This window comes from Azolla caroliniana, unplaced genomic scaffold (assembly GCF_043228905.1).
Source record: "Azolla caroliniana isolate FFs.n. ecotype wild unplaced genomic scaffold, voAzoCaro1.0.p SCAF_11, whole genome shotgun sequence".
NCBI lineage: Eukaryota > Viridiplantae > Streptophyta > Polypodiopsida > Salviniales > Salviniaceae > Azolla > Azolla caroliniana.
In genome coordinates, this window is record NW_028230446.1 from 11763160 (window position 1) to 11784121 (window position 20962).

The following is a 20962-nucleotide window of genomic DNA, read 5'->3' on the forward strand; positions in this document are numbered from 1 at the left end:
GTACGTGACATTGTCAGCTCTCGAGACAATTTCTCATTCCAGTCTCGACGCAAATATGTGTACGTGAGGAGGCTGGGGATTCATCCTCCATCACCACACATGGATTTCAAGGGTCTGAAAGGGACACGCCTCCAGCCCCCCAGTTGGGCTGAAAGCGAGCGATGAGTGCAGCTTGTGATCGATTCATTCTCTTCTTCTTCTTCTTCTTCTTCTTCTTTGGTGGACACACACACACACATACACATACACACATACACACACGCTCATACACATACACGCATACACATACACGCACACACGCGCACATGCACGCACACGTACACACACGCACACACAAATGAAGTGCATCCATTTTTATTTGGTGGTGGACACCGGAGATCGGAAGAGGGGCACCCTTATTTATTTATTTATTTATTTATTTATTTATTTATTTATTTTGTTTTTTTAAAAGGAAAAGAAAAAAAGGCCGAAAATATGTAACACACAAAAGCAATGGAGAAAGAAGGAAGGAAGGAAGTAGATTTGGAATCCTTCAAAAAAACAAAACCAACTCCATTCAAAAATCAGAGATTAAGCAGAGTTTCGTTTTACCTTCTTCTTCTTCTTCTTCGTTTCTTCTGTGTGTGGTGATGGCGTCCTCTTCTGCTCAGCTTCGCCTCATGTCTGATCTCAAGGCTATCTACAATGAACCTCCTGAGGCAAGTAATTAAGGGATCCCTCTCTCTCTCTCTCTCTCTCTTCCCCCCCCCCCCCCCCCCCCTTTTCCTCCGTGTTACTTATTTACTAATGTATTTGCAGTCTGTAGTTTTTTTCCTTCCAATTTCTTCCTTTTTTTCCCACATTTCCAAATTTTATTATCGAATTGTAGGATATTTTCCTCTTCGCACTTTCTAGGCTTAAATTTCGCTATTCCTAATTATTTTTTTGCGACTTCTATTTTTTTCTGGGCGATCGCTAGGGTTGTTTTTTGAAAATTGCAGGTTGGGAGTTCGATTTGTTTTTTGGTAATTCTCTGATCTTTAGTGCGCAATAACCAGATTTTATTTTTGCAATTTGTAGCGGTTTATTTTTGTATTGTTTAATTTTTCTTTCGGTTCCTTAATTTTATGTCTTGTTTTCTAATGTTTCTTTGCAATTTCTAGGGTTTCTGTTTTGCAATGTAAGGTTTTCTCGGAGTATATAACTTTTTTTAGCAGTTTCTATTTTTCTTTTTATTCCAATTTCTACCGTTTTTGTTTTGCAATTGGTCTCCCTACTAGTTCTTTTGAATTTCAATGGGCTTCTTTTTGTTTTTCTGTGCCTTTTGTTTTTCTCTTCTTTGTGTTGCTAATTATTTTTACAATTGGATTCTCTCTTTTTTTTATCACTATTTTAATTGATTGTAATGGGCTTTTTCTTTCATTCTTCAGTTTTCCATTTTGTTTTTGTCATAGCATTAATGATTTTAGTTAATTAATCCTTCTCTTATTGGGATTCAATTGGGTTCTGATCGAAATTACTAATTTTAATGGGATTCCATCAATTCTTGCATTTCTTCCCGCTCTAGTTTGTGTTTTCCAATTTCTAATTTCATTTTTTTCAAGTAGTGTTTCCTTCTAATTAAACTAAGATTTTGTCCAATTTCTTGGTTATTATAATTATTACCACTCTGAAATTGGATCCTCTCATAATTCTTTCACTTCACTTTTCTTCAGATTTCTTGTTGTTTTTCAATTGTTTGCAATTGTGTCAATTGGCTTCTCTTCTGATTCTCTTAGTTTAAATTCCTTCTTTTATGGACAGGGTTGTAGCGCAAGTCCATATGGTGATGAAAATCTGTTTGTGTGGAATGCTACAGTGTTTGGCCCTGAAGATACGCCATGGGAAGGTATTAACATCATTATTGTTATCTGCCATTTCTATGATTTTTTATTAAATTCTATCTCCATTGTGTTTAGGATTTTGTTTTTCGCTATCAGCTGAGTTTCTTACTCATGCATGAAATAATTGGAAATCATGAGAAAATACGAGAAAACATGTTTTTCTATTAGAGTTCTATTGGGCTTTGGTCCAATGGTGGGCTCAAATTTTGACCTGCATATTGTTATTATTAAAGGTGTTTCATAATATTTTTCTTCATTAATCGGCCGTTTCTTCCTTTCCTTTTCATGTATAAGAAAAAATAGGGTATTACAAGGAAAACATGTATCTGTCTGATTTTGTTTCCTTTTCCTTTTTCGCCCATGAAATAACTGGAAATTAGAGAAATCAAAGATATTATGTGTCACAAAGAATTGGTACTGGGTTAATGCTTGTACTTGTAGTAGATAGAATTAAACCATTAGAAGGAAATAGGTCTACTGACTATTCAATTGCTTCTATGGCTTTTTAGAAACGTTAGGTAAACCATTTTTTTCTATCACATTTGTTGATTGTCGAGTGAGGATTTTGTTTTAGTATTGCATTTATTTCAGCCAAATGTAGCAAGATTGGGAATCATTTCCAGGTGGAATATTCTCATTGCGGTTGATATTTGGAGAATGTTATCCTGAGAAACCACCAAAAGTGAGATTTACATCGGAGGTTTATCATCCAAATGGTGAGTTTTTAGTTACACTATTCCTTTTGATATCTTTTGTCTCTAAAATGTTTTTGTAAATAAATAAAGCTGCAATTGTCATGCATATAATTTATTATTATGTTTACACAGATAACCCTAAATTAGGAGCCACTGATTAGCTAATGCTTAATATATGTTACGTATAAATTGGGCAAAATTCATATATATTAATGACACTCTAACTACTTACTGTTGGCCTAAACGTTCATCAAACTTTCCATAACATTTAGTTCTTTTAGGCTAGTAAATCCTTAGCTGATTCCTCAAAGTTTTTTACTTAACCTTTAAAATTCTTGATCCTAAAAAATCTAAACGTGTCAAAAGACCTTGAAAAGTAGACATTTGATTAAATCTCTTACCCATTCTTACTGACTATTGCTTGATTAAAATCAATCAATATACTATTAAGATGATAATCCTACACAAAATATGGTTTTAAGTGAGATTTGATTCTTGTTTAAACAAATTAAAATTAATGTTAATTCTGTTATTTTTACTCCAATTCTGACAATAATATATGTTTGTATTGTATTGCATTTAGTGTATAATGATGGTACGTTATGCATGGATATCATCCAAGATGCGTGGTCGCCTTGTCACAGTGTCTCGACAATTCTAACCTCCATCCAGGTAATTTCTTTTTTGGACCAAGCAGGCTTTGGTTTCCTACACATCCATACGATTCCAAAATTCTGTTGCCAGTTAATCTCATAATACTTCTACTGTGTTTGTTTCACACATTTGTGCATGATTCTAGGCCTTAATAATAACCATTTTTCTCCTTTTCTTGTGATGTGATTTAGTCTCTTCTCACGGATCCGAACGCCAAGAGCCCAGCAAACCCTGAAGCTGCCTATTTGTATCAAACAGACATCAAGGCATACAACAGGTGGGAACTTTAGCCTAATCTCAAGAAATTGTATGATCTGCACACTACATGTAACTACCTTATATCACATGTGTTTACAGAGTGTCATGAATAAAAACCTCTTTCTGTAATTAACGTGTAAAAAGAATGGCTAAAAAATAGTCCAAGGCGTTAAGTTATATGAAATTGTACATGAACTGTATGTGAAGCATGGTGTATTTGCATTATTTTAAGAGTTATATTGTATATGGGAGTAAGAAATTCAATCACTAAATGGAAGCATAAAAATATCCTAAACATTAAGATTCAATAGAGTAGAGTAACAACAAATGGTACAATCTAGAAAGTGGATTTACTTTTAATTTATCCAAAATCCAAAATTTTAATCATCACTATCTTAATCCTCCTTAGTGCCCGTAATAAATGCACCTTCACTAAGTTTCCCTCACTGTCATATTCGGGCACACTGATCTTCTTTTTTGCACCAATTGATCTGGATGCTCTTTTTTAGTGTTGTCGCCAACCACTGCCAGTGCGAGCTATCTTTCGAATCAGTCTTTACAACTTCCTTTTACTATTTTTCTTCTTGATTACATACTTCTTTAAGTGTAAGCAAGCGTGTATTGAAATGGTAATCACTCCTATTGCCTAGTGCTCAAATCTACTCCGAATAAGAGGAAATGCACACCAATTTCTCTCACATGCTATTGATAAGCAATCGTGAGCTAGAATCCTTGAAGCCGCCCTTTGTGGATGAGAATGGCTATATGCTAAAGTGAGGCTTCCCAAGAAACTCTCTCTTTCAAGTGACTGGTGATGCAAAATCCAGTCCATCCCTTTGGTTATTTCAATTAATGAGGTTCTGTTTAAAATTCCCATCAGACTCTTTGATGAATGTCTTTCGAATGAATGCATTACTGTCTTAACGACTTAATGTCATATGCCAATGAGGGATCTTTGTATTGACTTCATGGAATTATACCTCTTCTAAAAAAGATCGAACATCTTTTTCTTTTCTCGATCTTCAAGTGCTCCATGTGCCTCTATTATGAATCGAACTAATGATGAGCAAAAGAATAAGAGATTAAGGACAGGAATGGATTAAGGGTGCTTAATGACACCGGTTATCCCCGAGCGAATGACATGAAACAAACATAAAATGCTGTCGGTATCCCATACCACTGAATATTACCTTATGTGATACATTGGTTGCTGAATAATGGATCTGACGAGGAGAGCTTAACCTCCCCACTAGAGAGGTAAGATAGTCGAGAAACTGGTTATCCTAGGAACAGCCTCTCAATCAAGTCTTGTCTCTCTCATGAAACGCACAAGGAGTGCGATAAATTGGTGTCATTACGATAACTAAAACGCAGAATTTAACCCAAAAGCCTCGTTGAAACATTTACTTTGTGATTCTCACATTCTATTTTTTATTACTCATCTCGACCATTCCACATTGTAGACACTATTGTTTGACACAAAGTAGATTTCACATCATAGAGTCTTTCCAGGGTAATACACATGCAAGCAAATGTAGACAAAGAAAACTTAACAATTTCAATCTTATTTTGCTCCCTAAGCATGCAGAGACCTTATATCTTTAAGAATGCTACAATCTCTACAGAATCTTGTGATAATGTCTTTAACCCATGGCAATTTGTGTATGTACACCATAAGCAAATCAAACAGTGACCTACACAGGGAGCCCTTATGATCTTAGGAAACTCTGCCATTCAGCATGGTTGTACAAGTTGAGGCATTATCTGTCACTTGGACAACATTTTCGGGTCCAACCTATATGGGCCATATAATAAGGTTTTTGAAATCTAAGGTCTTAGAAGCAGATGACCTTATGCTGAAACTGAACCTATAATTTGCAAAATACCTACCACAAATATATGTGGAAGTGGAACGAGTTGTCTGGTTCTGCTGGTTGGAAGGATCAGAGAGCAACTACTCAGATTTGAGACAGGAATAAGGTTGAGATCAAATCCAGAAATTTTACGAATTTCTGGAATTACATGAAATCCAGGAAATCCATCAAAAGGATCAATTTCATCAAATCCAGAAATTTCCTCAAGTACATACATCATCAAACCTAGCTAACTCATTGAACTCATCAAATATATCGTATAATGCATCAATTTAAAATGTTGGACTAAAATGTCCTTTTAGGGAATCCTGTTGTGTATTTAACAAACAAAAATGTCCCTTTCCCTTTGCAGCTTCTGCTACTTGTAAGAAATAGGTTCCTACTGGAGATGCTACTAAACTGTTCATCAGTCAATGCATCCAAAACATTCATGTTTCTCGGGCAGTCTCAAAAAGCATGAACCTTCTTTTCCTTCCTGAATAGTAGAGTAGGAGTTTGTTTGTGTATTGATGCAGAAGCGGATTTTTTTCAACATGATTATTAATTAAAGAGAAACAGATGAGGAAGAGCGTTCAGGTTGAACTTTTAATGCAGATGTTAAGAATTGGGACTTAACTACTTATAATGAGAAAAAACAAAAGAGAAGGAAAATAATTAGAGAGGAGGAAGAGACTGATAAAGAATTAGGCAAGAAAGAAGAAAGTTTGGTAGTCATTTGTAAGATTGTTGGAAAAAAGATTAGTTTCGTACCACATTTCTGTACAATATTCTTGTGACTGTATCTAAACAACCGCACTGTACAGAATTGATGTGTGGAAACTTGCATAAACAGTGTTAAAAACAACCAAAAACTATTCTGTTGAATTTATGTGCTTTGGTTACATTCATTGCTCCTTCCATGTATCCTGAGCTCAAGGTGTTCTATTTTGAAATTTTTGGCTCTTTACCAGAAAGGTTCGGCAATGTGTGCGGAGTTCTTCTGAGTCATGAGGCCTTCATCAAATGAATGCACACCTTAGAAGGATTTTCCTTCAGTGCTTGTCATTAAGAAAAACAAACATCTCTCAACATTATCCGACATATTGCAATGGAAATCTGGGACTCGGATTCCGGCCCCAATTCAAGGACATGGAATGCCTGCATGAAAATTCACTGATGTAACAAGATTTGATTTTGTTTGAATTGTATAGATGTGTGATGGTGGTTCATTTCTTCCAGAACTTGTATATAGTTGCCCCGTACATGGTCTCTGGTTCACAAGTCCTATGTTTTTTCTTTTTTTTTAGTTTTTGATGTAAATATAGACACAAAGAAAAATCGTGGAATTAAAAAAAAAAACTTTCTAATCAATTGTGGTTGTATTTGCATAAAGAGTGATTGGTGATTTGAAGGCTAATTTGCTGAAATGCCTAGGTGATGTGCTAAAAAAAAAACATCTAATTGTGACTCAAGGTTTTTCTTGACATGTGAAGGTGAAGGGGTAGAATTTAATATCCCATGCAAAAATGTACGAATCGGAAATCAACAATGGAGTGATTAGAATGGTGTAAACAAACAAATGATAAAAAAGGAAGCATCTAAATGTGACTTAAGTTTTTCTTGACATTCGAAGTAGTAGAGTATAATATCTCATGCAAAAATGTATGAATAGGCAATCAACAATGGAGTGGTTAGAATGGTGTAAGCAAATGGTATACAATACATCAATTGTATTTGTAACTATGAAGAAAAAGTGTACTCAAATATTATTGAATACAAGGCGGTATGGGAATTTTGCTTAAATTAAGGATTTTGATCAATAGTTTTACATCCAATCAATCATTTAGAGGGGATGCATCAATTTCCATAAGACATCAATGCTTTCTCTAACAAGAGGACATCTCTCTCCCTCTCTCTTTTTAGTAAATAATGGCCTTCATCATGAAAGAAAAAAGCACCACCATGTATAGAACTCTTTTAGGGATCTAAATACTACTACGACTACAAACTCAATTCCACCCTACACTAATTCAATGTCAAATATGACGATATGTGACAAAGCAGAGTTCTCTCTTCATGATTGAGATTTCGTGACTTCTCTATCACTATCAATTGTCACAAAAGAAGTCCTTTCAACTTTACAACATATTTCCCCACCCCAATTTGTGAATTAAAAGTGAAGACATTCCACATATTCCAATTGAACCATAGCCCCCAACACCCCAAGAACTCAAAAATAATTTGGAATGAGGCATCCTTTCACTGCTCTCCATATGTGCAAAAAACCAATCAAATGAAGATCCACACGAAATTGATACAAATCCAAACCATTCCAACTACCGGGTATGAAAGAAATTGATGCGTACTATGTTCAAATTCCACTAAACAAAAGAAACATATTACTTTAACAATGTTTCTTTTGTTTAATGCATCCCCCAATGGTAAAGCTCCAACCATAGCTCTCCAAATGAATACCTTAGCTTGTAGCATCAATCGAGAACACTGACTTGCCTTGATCACATGAAACCACCAGGCAATGACCTTACGAAAACCCCATATTCTTATAACCCATTCTTCCATTCACTTATAAGTTATGTACCTTGATGTGTTGCCAAAACCTCCATTTGTAAGGAATTCGAACATCCCCTTTCTTGTGGATGATATCATTGCACAAAATCCAACATACTTTTCCAAGATGTCAACAAATGATTAATTATCAAAGACCTTGCACCTTTGACATCCTTGTCAAAATTCCCGTCTTCTTGAAAAAGTATGTTGCCATTTCTGTCCAAAGTTGTACACCCTCAAACATAAATTGAAAGAATGTCAATCAACGAGTCACCATATGCTCATATAAATTCAATATTGATGCCCTCACCAAGATGCTTTGGAGTACAAACATGATCTATGCGAACCACGACATGACACTTTTCCATTTTCTCTTCCATAACAACATCCGCAGTGAGCGTGACACCATTTCAAGCGCTTTCTTTGACCATGGTAGCAAAGGAAGATAATAAGTTACTATAGAGACCATAATTGATTGAACAACCTTAAGTCGTACATGGAAAGGCCAAAATTGAGATCTCCAATACATAAACTTATCCTCCAATCTTTTGGATACCCACTCATTAAGTTTCACATGAGAAACTTTCACCCCAATTGGATATCCGAGGTGATGACAATTCATACCACGATGTACTATCATTCATGACCACCCCAACCCTAACACATGTTGTTTTGTACATGAAATGAGGACAAATTTATGCATATCAATTCTCAACCTTGAAGAATTCAAAAAACTTTGCCACACATCTCGTCTTACTAATATTTTTGCAAATAGGTGCCAAAAACATGATATGGTCAACTGCGAGAGCTTGAATAAGACATGGCTTCCTTGATGGCAACCTTAGTCCCAATAATTCTTTCTTTATAGACATATTGTGTAATTTAACAAGAATAGGATGTCACAATAATGAATAATAAAGGACTGATCAACTATCCTTGTCTAAAAGATCTTCAAATAGAAATAGGTTGTGTTACTCATCCATTAAACATCACATGTGAAACAAAACCCTCCCTCAATGTGATCAACTTAAACATACGATCATCAAAACCCATATGAGATATCAATTGACCAATCCGCATTATCATAAGTATTCTGAATATCCAATTGTGACAACATTATTTCTTGTTTAGACTCCTTTGCATAGTCAATTGCTATTTGAACATTTAAAATATTATGTAAAATGTCTCTTTTTGCAAAGAAGCCGTATTGGGCATTATGAATAATAGAAGGAAAACCTTATGTAATCTATTGGCCATCACTTTTCTAAAAATATTGTACATTCCCCCTATCAATGAAATAGGCCTCCACTAAGCAAATGAAATAGGCCTCCACTAAGCAAAGGAAAAGGAAGAAGGAGAACACACCTTCGACAAAAGCCTTATATAACCAATCTTCCAAGAATGAGGCATTTCCCCTAATGTCCACACCTTCTGAAATAACATTGTAGAAGACTCTTTTAACTTACCTACATATTCTTAAAGAGTTCATTTGTTAATCCATCTCACCTGATACTCTTATTGTTAGCAAGATTTGACATTACGTGTTCCACCTCATCCTCTAGAATATTAACATCTAATGATTGTGCCACATCATATGATACATGATTTTTCACTCTACTAAAAAACAATCTCTGTCCATTTTAACATTATCATCAATACTCACTTGTACAACCAACAATTGTGTATAATATTCTATACATTTCTTCACAATTTCTTGAGGATCAAAATACATTAGACCATTGTTCTCTAACCTTACCACAATATGTCGTGTATATGATTCATCCTTATGTGATTGACAATTAGCATCCTTCACTTCTTGCCTTCGACAATGTAGTCTAGCATCCTACATTTTGCCACACAATTCTTTCCATGAGCAAGTACAAAAAACACATATTGACATAAATCTTTATAGTGCTGAAATGTGTTTTCTTGCAAAATGCATAATCACATCAAAATCAAGTGCCTAACAAAAACATTACACAATTTAGCAGAATTATCTTGTTCCTATAGCATATGATCTAGACATGTGTTGCATGGACAGGATTTCTAGCCAATTACAATCTTGATGCCAATTATTCTCTAAAAATCAATTGCTGGTCTCTTCTCATTAAAGTAAAAATATATTCTCTAAAAAGTTTAAATCAATTGAAACGAAGTCAATGAAAACTTAATGCTTTGAATGAAGAGCACCCATTCATGATGAATCGAATACAGTGAAAAACTGAAGGCCATACATACAAAAACGATTTCAATCAAAACTAAAAGCGTACAATGAAGAAAAGTCTTCAGTGACAAGAAATAAGTAGGTTCCAAGAACAAATAAGTTTTACATTCCTTCAAAAGACGAATACAAGATAATTGCACCAAGAGTAATTCACTTATATGGTTTCCAGAACTTGAATGACAACCAGATAACTTTGTACCGTTTTCATTTCTAGTACATACATAATTCACAGGATAAAAGAGAAAAATGGATTAATGTCAAAGTCAAGTCAAAATGACATCCTTTGTCAAGTATGTCCCAAATTGCGGCAAAGAGAAAAAAAAGTAAATCATAAAAATTGTCCAAATATCACAAAAGATATGTATTGATGATACCCCTTCATAATCCCCAATATTTCAGTACACAACCAAAGTTTTTGAGCTCGAGTATGTATATGCAACCTTGTATGTGCAACCTTCACTAGATCACTAGATCACTAGAAAGAGCTCACTGACAGTATATGGCTTGATCAATTTGAGGTGGAATAGTTTTGATTTCAGTACCCAGTTCCTGTTCAATCCTATATCTGCAAAATAAATTGAAAATGAGACTTTAAGAATGGAGCTGATGACAAAAATGAGGCTAAAAGCTGAACCTTGTGAGAAAATCAAAGGAAGAAATATTTACATCCTATACAGATTAAATGAGATTTACAAAAACTATTAACTACAGTTTTTTTTTAAAATCAAATAAGCCATAAAATCATCTCTGATATTAAAACATCTGGAACTCCAAAAACTCCAAACTACCCAAGTCTTTCTTTATTTGCCCAAATGCCCATTCATTATTTCAACAAATGCCGTGGGTCAACCCCCCTTGAGCAATTACATCTGCTATTAAAAAATTTGATGGTTGATTCCTCAACCAGGGCATTAGGAAATAATGGAAACTTATGTGCATTAGGGTAAATATAGAAAAAGTTGGGGTTTTGAGTGTTTTTTCCTAAAAACTCTAACTATAACTTTTATTAAAATCAAACGGAACTACAATATGTAATTATGGCCTTTCAAAAATCTAAATGGGATTATAGAAACTATGACTACAGCTTTTTTTAAATTTAAATCAGACTAGAAAAGACATGGGTTTTTAAAATCAGATTTCCCTCATATGAGAAATAGAACCACTAAAATCATTGGCTTATGAGAGCTTACAGATTGAATCGGTCTTCATAAGTGATTAAGTTGACAGCTAGTCCAAGATGTCCAAATCTTCCAGAACGTCCAACCTAGCAAAGAAATTCAATCAACCAATGTAATACAAACAGGCAAACATGAAGAAATGGGTTATAACTTAATGTAAGAAGTTTACTCTATGAAGATAGGTCTCTGAAGTTTTGGGGAAGTCAAAATTGATAACTACATTAACAGCTTGAATGTCAATACCCCTGGTAAAAAGATCTGCAAAACAAATATTTTTTTCTAGTAAGCTCAAAAAAGGCAATAACGGATTTCTAATTTAGAACCTTATTTCTTCAACTATATAAGTACTTTCAAATGCATTAACAAATTTTCTCATTTAGCATCTTCTTTTCTCCAAATCAACTTTTGATTTCTTTAACATGTCTTCACATTTAGCATCTTCTTTTGTCTGAATAGAATAGAGTTTCTATTGCATTGAGGTCATGAAGAGACCTGAACAAACAAGGTTCCGACAGGCGCCGTTCCGGAAGTCATGAAAAACCCTATTACGATGTGATTGTACCATCTTTGCATGAATGTAGAAGCAAGAATATCCAAGCTCTGTTATTTTCTTGGCAAGAAGCTCAACACGATTCACAGAATTACAGAATATGATTGATTGGTTGATTTGAAGCTGCCAAAATTCAGAGTCAGCATTTGAAGAAAACGTAACAAAGAAAAATGGATAAAATGTGTGTAAACCACACCTTAGAGAAAAGGGTGTTTAAGCAATGCACTTTTTGCCTTTCCTCTACAAAAGCATAATACTGAGTAATGCCCTTCAACGTCAATTCATCCATCAGATTAATCACATATGGCTTCTGCAAAAACTTGTCCTTAAAGGACTTTACAGTAACAGGGAATGTTGCTGAGAATAATAAGATTTGCCGGTTTCTTGGTAGGAACCCAATAAGTTGCTCCACGATGGGCTGAAACTCTGGAGATAGAAGCTTGTCTGCCTGTAATTAAAAATGTCGATAACAAGACATCACTCCCTCTCTCTCTCTCTCATATAAAATTAGATTAATACAAGGACGGTTAGCACAGTTCATGATCTATTACGCCACTTGATTACACAAGAGATAAATATCATGAGAAATGATATAGAAACAACACTAAGCGAGGAAATGAAAAAGGAGAGAGAAACAGAAAACAGAGTTGTATGTCTCTATCAAGATTGAATTATTAGAAGAGATACGAAAAGACATCACAAGACTTGTCAAGAAATCAAATTTGGCGCTCAAGGATGACATGGCACATTACCAGGATGAAATAAACTCAAATAAGGTTGAATTAGTAGCTCTAAAAGTCAATTTAGAAAAAGGACAAGACGCAGTGGAAAAATGCATCTTCATAGTGGAAAAAAGACTCTGCACATTTGCAGTTTCAGGAGCCACGAACTAAACTATGGCTATTTGATACACTTGTGATACCAACTCTTCTCTATGTGGTAAAAACGTGGGACCAAGTCTTAGCAAGGCAAATAACTAGAAAGATTTAGAGAGACCCTTGGTCTAAATGACCTCTTAAGGCCATTTTGACCTCTTAAAAAATGTTGATATATCCATCTTTCTTTCTCAGATCAACTCCCTGAGAATTGAATAAATTATCAATCATGCCAAGGAAGTGACAAGAGAATACTCATTGACTGGACTATAATGACACAAAATGACTTTCACTCTTACACAAATAAGAAGTAAAATTTGTAGAAACTACCTTTTAGATTAATTTGGGTTGTGGTTGCAGCATTTTTTATAATAAATGTAGCAAAGAAAGATTATCTTGCAGGAATCTTCACTACAAATTTTAAAGGAAACTTATTAGGTGGGATTTGTGATTATTACGAGCAAATTCTGATACTCTATCTTGATTTTAAAGGCAATACCTGTTAGCGACATTAAAGAGCAATATAAAACTGCACCTAAATAGATAGCTAGCCCTATGTAATTCGCAAGTATATAACCAGGGGATTATACATACAGGAAACTTATTAGGTGGGATTTGTGATTATTACAAGCAAATTCTGATACTCTATCTTGATTTTAAAGGCAATACCTGTTAGCGACATTAAAGAGCAATATAAAACTGCACCTAAATAGATAGCTAGCCCTATGTAATTCGCAAGTACATACGGGAAACTTATTAGGTGGGATTTGTGATTATTACGAGCAAATTCTGATACTCTATCTTGATTTTAAAGGCAATACCTGTTAGCGACATTAAAGAGCAATATAAAACTGCACCTAAATAGATAGCTAGCCCTATGTAATTCGCAAGTATATAACCAGGGGATTGTTTGCTATACATATATAGATTATACATCCAGAGAATTTCATATTCTTACAGTAAGTTCTCTATGATAATGTACGTGATTAATGGATGCAATATAACTAGAATCTAGATCTTTTTCACTGGATAGATACTGAGAGTGTGAAAGCAGAACCTACAATATGCAAGTTCTTCCATTTATTGCAAGAAATGACCCAGATATATTATAAAGAAAAAAAATCTTACGAGGAAAAGAACAATTAATAAATGATTAATATCATACATGGATATACAAACAAGAAAAATATAGACAGTAGAAATTTTCATCATTAATCAAAACTAAAAATTAAAGAGATTTCTAACAAGCTAGGAGAGTATTTTTTAACAAACCACAACAGATCGCAGGAAATTTATAATCTACTAGCTGAAACCTTTGTTTTCAAAAGCCTAAAATTGGAAACACATAATTTCGCAAACAATAAAACCCCTAATATTAGTATGTTGTAAAACCTAGCTCTGTAGAAACAGTGACACAATCAAGAACAAACACAACTAGATGCACACAAGCAAATGCTGGTCAGCACACACAAAACGTCAAAGAATTCTACAATCCACAGTTGCACATTTGTTATCTGTCCTATTACAACGTTTATAAATTAATTCCTCTTAGTTATACACTTTTAGAACATGGGTTCCTACCAAAGACTTAAGTTATTAGCATAATTTATGCTGTAACACATAAACCATTCTGGAATCCTATTATATGCACATGCGTGCTAGACCAGGATTCAGATTTGAAAAGCAGGACACATAAACTTGACTGACATTATGTGCATTGAAAGTAGTGACAAGGGGTTGCCAAAATGAATAAAAATGCTTAGAACATAAACAAAATTAGAGCATGTAGTATTTAAATATAATGAGAGTGCATTTCAAAATTTCCATTAGATTTGTACCCTTTTTTAAGGAAAGGTTTAGAAAGCATGCCCATCAGCTGCTTCAATCATTTAATATCATCTATCTCAATCATAGCATTGCGGAACCATAGAACAGAATAGATGTCCATGAGGTGGCCAATTTTGACGTATGAAGCCAAATCAACATATCATCTTGTGTGTGACTCCTTCCTAAAAAGGGGAGTTACTACGTTGTAGTAAAAACTCTGTGCGAAAATAATGCACATACATATGTGCTGAACATTCTTGATGGACATTTGTGTATGAGATTTACATTATCATGCCCGTCTGACAAGTCGTCATATTCCTCATGAATTACCTTATTTGCTGAGCATGTGGTAAGTAAGTGAAATTCACCCTCCACTAGGTATTCCAATTTGGACATTTTAGTATCTTGCCACTTCATCTTGTATGACAACAGAAACAAATCTTTCCTGCAGTCAAATTGTGTTTTTAGATTCCTTTCCCAGTTTTTGGACCATATTTGAAAGCGCTCTTGATGGTCTGTGTGCATTTCAGAAGAGAGGTCATTAAAAGCTGAGACACTATTTTCCAATATGGACTTGCTATTGATCTCATTTCACTTTTATTACACCTCCATGTAACATGGTTTCCCGAAAAAACTCTGATTTTAGTAGAACCTCATCAATCCACAAAACTCAAAGTTTTCACTTATTTTCCATGTCTTTTGAACATGTTTGAAACTGGTTTTGATGGTTTGGGTGTTCTTTTGATAAGTGATCTATAAAAAGCTGAGCTACAAAGTTTACAATATAGGCTATTTATTGATCTCCTCCCACTTTTACTACACCTCTATGTAATATAATTTCCATTAAAATTACTGATCTTAGTAGATTCTGGCCAGCCCACAAAAAAACTATTTTTTTGAACTTTTCAGGTTTTTGACAACATTTGTAAGTGGTTTTGAATTGTGTGCTCTTTTGATGAGGTATCATGAAAAACTAGTCTGTAAATTTTCCAATATGGATTTGCTATTTATCCCCTCTTGCATTTATTATGCCTCCATGCAACATAGTTTCCATCAAAGTATCTGATTTGAGCAGATTGTCATAACCCCAAAACCAAGGATTTGCTCACTTTATCTATTAGGATCTCTTGTACCTGTCTTCATTATAGTTGACCATCAAGTTTGGTATATTTTTATCTGGTATTTACATTGAATGAGAAGTAATTAAATCTTAAAAGTGCTTTAGACATATCTTACATTGCTCATGGGTATATATTCTTACTGTTTCCAATTTAGTAAACGTGTGAACATGTTGGTCCCAGTTTCCTATGGTACTGAAAACTATGTTCTAAATGCATAATGAGGTGACACAAACATGCTTAAGTTTCAAACTAAAACAGAATAATTTCAAATTCAAAACAGATGTGACGTTATTAATGAAAAATTTCAAAATAATGACAGTTGTAATGTACAGAATGACTATACCTCATCCATCACAAGCATGGCACATTCATTCAGATTGCAAACCCCTTTCTTGGTCAAATCCAGAACCCTTCCAGGAGTACCAACAAGTATGTGAACTGGTTGGTACAGCCGCATGATGTCATCTTTCAAGCTTGTTCCACCAGTTGTAACCATGATCTGAATGTTCAAATGTTTGGCAAGTTCCTTGCACACTTGAGATGTTTGCAAAGCTAACTCTCGTGTAGGTACTAGAATGAGAACTGCAGCAAACAATAATAGAACCAAACTAAAAATATTACTACCGATTTCCTGTATGTATACCACAAGATAACACCTTCTTTTAATATTTTCCAGAAAAACCAGTTGAAATCCTCACCTTGTATTACATTTTTGTTTGGGTCAGTCTTCTCAATTGCTGGGATACAAAATGCAGCAGTCTTACCAGTTCCATTTTTAGCTCTTGCTAGTATATCACTTCCTGTCAAAGCAATGGGTATGCTTTCTTCTTGGATGGGAGAGGGCCTCTCAAATCCTTTCTCATAAATACCCATCAGCAACTCGCGCTTTAAAAAATAATCCTCAAATTCATTGCCCTTTGTGGCTGTAACATCCTGAATAAAGAGGTTTTAGTATTATTTGAAAGAAACACATCATGTACCCCATAAATAAAAGGGAAAAACACTAAAATACCCCTAACGTTTTGGGTACTTATTAGAATGCCCCTCAGTTCCCAAAGATTACCAAATATCCCAAGATCAGAGTAAATGTTGTATGAAAGGGGCATTCCAGTATTTTTCTTAGAACTTAAAGATATAGGGGAATTATAATGTTTTTTTCCTTTATAGAATTTCAGGTAGCAAACCTCTGTCCTATAGCGTGCATCTGGAGGCGGTAACCTCAGCTGGGACTTCCAATCTTGCAGACTAAAACAGCAAAGAAATTATTATGGAAACTCCTGTAATGTCCATAATTCAAAATTAAACTATGCTACATCTAACAAAGGGGAAAAAACTAACCTCAAACTTGACTGCCCCTTTGCTTGAGCATTTGAAGCACTTGCTATGCTGGGACTTGTTTCAGTGTTCAATCCTGTTGTCGCCATGTTATTGCCATGAACTATACCTTTCGGTCTAAACTCATATGAAGGACGATTTGGATGGTTGCTTGTGCCGCCGTACATTGAACCACGCATTTAGACACTAGATAATGCAAATCCCGATAAAGACATCATTGTGGTAAGGTCCACAAATACCTACAAAATCCAAATTCTGCACGCATAAAAAGAGAAAGGAGAACTAATATCATCACTTTTAAAGATTCCACATTGAAATCCATAAAAGTTTGATAACGAGAATCTATAGTATGATCACAAATTGCATGTGTAGATCAAATTTTCTATGTTTTATTTTGATGTGGTATTTTGGAGATGGCCATATTATAAGATTTTTATTCATAGGCTGCTTCAGCCTCAGCCTCGCTCTGTGTCTCTAGATCATATTGCCATACTGAGACTCGAGTATCAGTGGAACAAAGTTAAGGTCATGCATTTTATTGCTGCGTTATAGATTCCGGAACAACGTCCCTAGCAATAATCTTTGGGAAAAGGATAAAACAGATTGGAGTGGCCAGATATCATCAAATTAGAGAGACCTAGAATAACACTGAAATGCCAAATGGTAGAGAGATTGCTCATATCACTCTTTATTCCTATCATCATATGATTTTTTAATCGAACTGTCTTACATGGGCACTAATTTCTTATGCTCCCAAAGGGAAATTGCATGATAGGACAAATCATGACCTCTCTGGATCAGGTAGAAACTGGTTGACATACTTATTATCAACTATGTTACCAGCGAGTGGAATCAAACCAGCATCATAGTTGCTAATGCACAATGTATTATAAGATATAGGGAAGATTTTAAAAACCATCCAGGCATTCTTCGACACTATCACCCCTCATTATAGAGATATACCCAATACAGAGAAACATGCCAAAAGGAGCCTCAGATAAAGCAGCACTACGCCAGACACTTTACAGCATACTACAAGATTCATGGTCGTTTTGATTGCTGCTTCAAGGAGAGCTTTCAGTCCCCTGGGTGGATTAACGTGGCCAGTGACATTTAGGGCTCTTTAAGTAGAGATACACAATCTAGACATCCATCAGTATCTAGATCCCATTGTAAAAGGACATGACACGTGGCCTACATATACAAGGTTTTAGGGTATCAATATTCACCATCACAAAGAACCTCCCCCATGCTAGACATTGATGTCATCAAATAAAACACTAAAAAGATAATTCATGAGATGGCATACACCTTTGCGGTTATGCTCTTCTTAGATTATTGCTTTCTTTACTTTTAGTTTATCTAAAGGTTTGTTCAGAATTCCATGAAAATGAAATGAACTCTTTTCTTTGCAAGAACTCTTCCTTCAATTTATGTAGAAAACACAATGAACCATTACGATCTACCCCACTTTCTATATTACAGTGGTCTCATATATTAATACTCAGCCTCTTTCTAGGACAACAGTGTTATACACCATTACAACATATCTCATTTATGTATTAAACAATCACCAATATCAAAAGTTCTTCAATTTCTAAGATAGATAGCATCATAATCTACCCTATGTTATGCATCGAACAATCAATTATGTCAAATTGCCCTAATCTTTTAGGAGGAAAAGGTGTTAAAGTGTCCACCTATGGCAAAATCCCTTCACCTTCCAAGATGAAATGGTGCATTGCATTACAATCTACCACATAAAGCATTGAGTTGCCACCTATGTCAAATGAAACAAACACTAAATGCTACCCCATTTTAATTCTATTTCTATGGAAACTTCCACATACAATTACAATGTAACCCATTTTATGCATTAAAAAGTCACATATCTCAGAATTTCAGAGTTTAGATTAGGGTTTCAGCACGAGACAATAGCTTAGAAATTTTGATTTTGAAAAAACTCAAACGATTTAAGAGAAACCGGCTCATTCTTTAAGATGAGCTTGGCAACCAAAATACAGAAGCTAGTTTATATTTACCCCTGGGAGAGGAATAAAATGGATCAAAACTCCTTTTTAAAGCAGGAAAACCAAGACACAGAAAGAAGCAATAACCCTAATCTCTTTGTTCTTAAAAGGGAGGGGGCGGAGCAGAAGAAGAAGCAACAGAAATAAGATAAATGAAGATGAGGAAGAAGAAGACACCTCAGAACAGAGAAGGGGAAACCGACTTGGAAGCAGGAGAAGAAGACGCCATAGCCAGAAGGCCTCCACAGAGAATCGATTGTCTTAACTTTTTGCCTTAATGGGTCCCCAAAATTAGCATAAAATTTCTACTTATCAACACATTTCACTAATGCCTCCTCCCTCCCACTCTGCTCTCCTCTCTTCTGTTCTGTTCTGTTCTGTTTTGTTCTGCCCTGCCCTGCTCTGCTCTTGGTTTGGTCTCTCACTAGGCAAACACAAAATTAGTGTGAAAACGAATGAATGAATGTCTTTCTTCCGATCATCCGAGCCGATAAATATTGGTTCTAAGGCTTCTCTGCTTAGGATCGTAGAATAGTCTCGTGGTACAATGTATTGTTGTATCAGAGGTTTTATATTTCGTATCCTAGCTCATTATTAAGGTGCTCATATTGGCCCGTCCATAATTTCTAATCGATCGTATGTACGCCTACTTTTGTTGCCATTCACATCTTGTTGGCCTAAACTTGCTACTAGGGTTCACCAGTCTGCCCACGTGACCACACGACTATCATGTTAATATGAAGTAATTGTAGTCCAAAATCTCAAAAGACTATGCAAAAACTCATAGACCTACCAAAACTGTTCTTACACATGACGAGAATATAATATCCATAAACTTTTTATTGGGGCTATATAAGTCTTCTAGTGAACCAATAAGGTCATGTAAGCCTACTTCTAGTGGGGTGTTGAGTCCCCTCTTGCCAAAGTTCGTGTTGTATAGGGCCAATCGTCTATTATCCTATCTATTTATGTTTTGGTAAGGCATATATCAAGTTCATATGCCCAAAAGTTATATCACAATATATAAGAAGTTTGGGCAAGATACTAAGGTTATATAGGCCTCAAATGTCTACTACATCCACTAGATTTGTCATCTAGTAATTGATTGGGTCATTTAGACCACCGATGGTGTGTTGTGATGGTATATTGAGAAGCCAAGCCCATGTTGGAAAATGTGTGTGATAACCCTTTTTTAGTGTGAGGATGTATTCTCAACATTAAATGCATTACGTTGCGATTGATTGGTTTAGCATTCTTTGATACTGCACAAAGAACGTGTTGTATAAACGAATTCCTACCCATATAAATTAACTTTGGTTATTGTTCCTTGTTTTTACACTATTAATCTAAGTTAATGCCTTTGGTCATTGCGTGTATTCTCTCCCTCCTTCACTTAACACACACAACTTCCTATTGTGTTAGTTGTATAGCATCAAGATCCTCATAACAACCTCCTTAAGCTCTTCACATGGTAATATTTGTTTTATTGCTTATCTATTGTTGTTGAAACTCATTTCTATAAAAAAAAACAACTTGCTTTGTCAATAAGGTTGATCAATTGCATGGAATAGATTCATTGATGTCTCTTGCATCAAGAAGGAAGTTAAATAAGGAGATGATGAGGTGGAGGAATACACCAAGAGACAATAGAGATGAACATGCAAATGGACAACATCCTTCCCAATGGATGTTGATTACAATAATAGGAAACGAGGGCATGAAGCATCATGTGTTGTCTAGCCACATTCTAAGCTATACACTAGATTCCAAAATACCAAAGACAACATGAAGCAACTTAACAATAATATTTGCCTCCAATATATTTCCCATAAATTCTAGCAGAATAGGAGTTGAACAATATGCAACAAAAGATGATGCCCATCAACAATCATACAATAAATATCCAAAGTCTTAGTGATTCTCTTTTCTTAA

The 20962-nt window shown here is 35.0% G+C and overlaps 2 protein-coding genes across 5 annotated transcripts; one reads left to right on the forward strand and one right to left on the reverse strand.

The window, feature by feature from the left end:
• Positions 1 to 562: 562 nt before the first annotated feature.
• LOC147857788 (ubiquitin-conjugating enzyme E2 2-like) lies at positions 563 to 6714 on the forward strand. The gene is made up of 6 exons (XM_087327717.1): positions 563 to 698; positions 1783 to 1867; positions 2486 to 2578; positions 3141 to 3229; positions 3403 to 3488; positions 6294 to 6714. Exons 1-6 carry the CDS (start codon positions 630 to 632, stop codon positions 6331 to 6333), a joined length of 462 nt encoding a protein of 153 aa, XP_087183843.1. The 5' UTR covers positions 563 to 629; the 3' UTR covers positions 6334 to 6714.
• Positions 6715 to 10248: 3534 nt separating this feature from the next.
• LOC147857789 (DEAD-box ATP-dependent RNA helicase 12-like) lies at positions 10249 to 19377 on the reverse strand. Of its 4 annotated transcripts, none has more exons than XM_087326898.1 (10): positions 19208 to 19377; positions 17004 to 17186; positions 16850 to 16910; positions 16364 to 16598; positions 16009 to 16247; positions 12039 to 12290; positions 11785 to 11965; positions 11462 to 11550; positions 11305 to 11378; positions 10249 to 10679 (listed from the first exon to the last, which is right to left on the reverse strand). In XM_087326898.1, exons 2-10 carry the CDS (start codon positions 17177 to 17179, stop codon positions 10601 to 10603), a joined length of 1386 nt encoding a protein of 461 aa, XP_087183024.1. In that variant the 5' UTR covers positions 17180 to 17186; positions 19208 to 19377; the 3' UTR covers positions 10249 to 10600. The 4 variants fall into 4 exon arrangements, with proteins under 4 accessions (XP_087183024.1, XP_087183022.1, XP_087183021.1 ...); XM_087326896.1 differs by having other exon boundaries at positions 17004 to 17239; positions 19208 to 19376; XM_087326895.1 differs by having other exon boundaries at positions 17004 to 17255; positions 19208 to 19376.
• Between the last annotated feature and the right edge of the window lie 1585 nt (positions 19378 to 20962).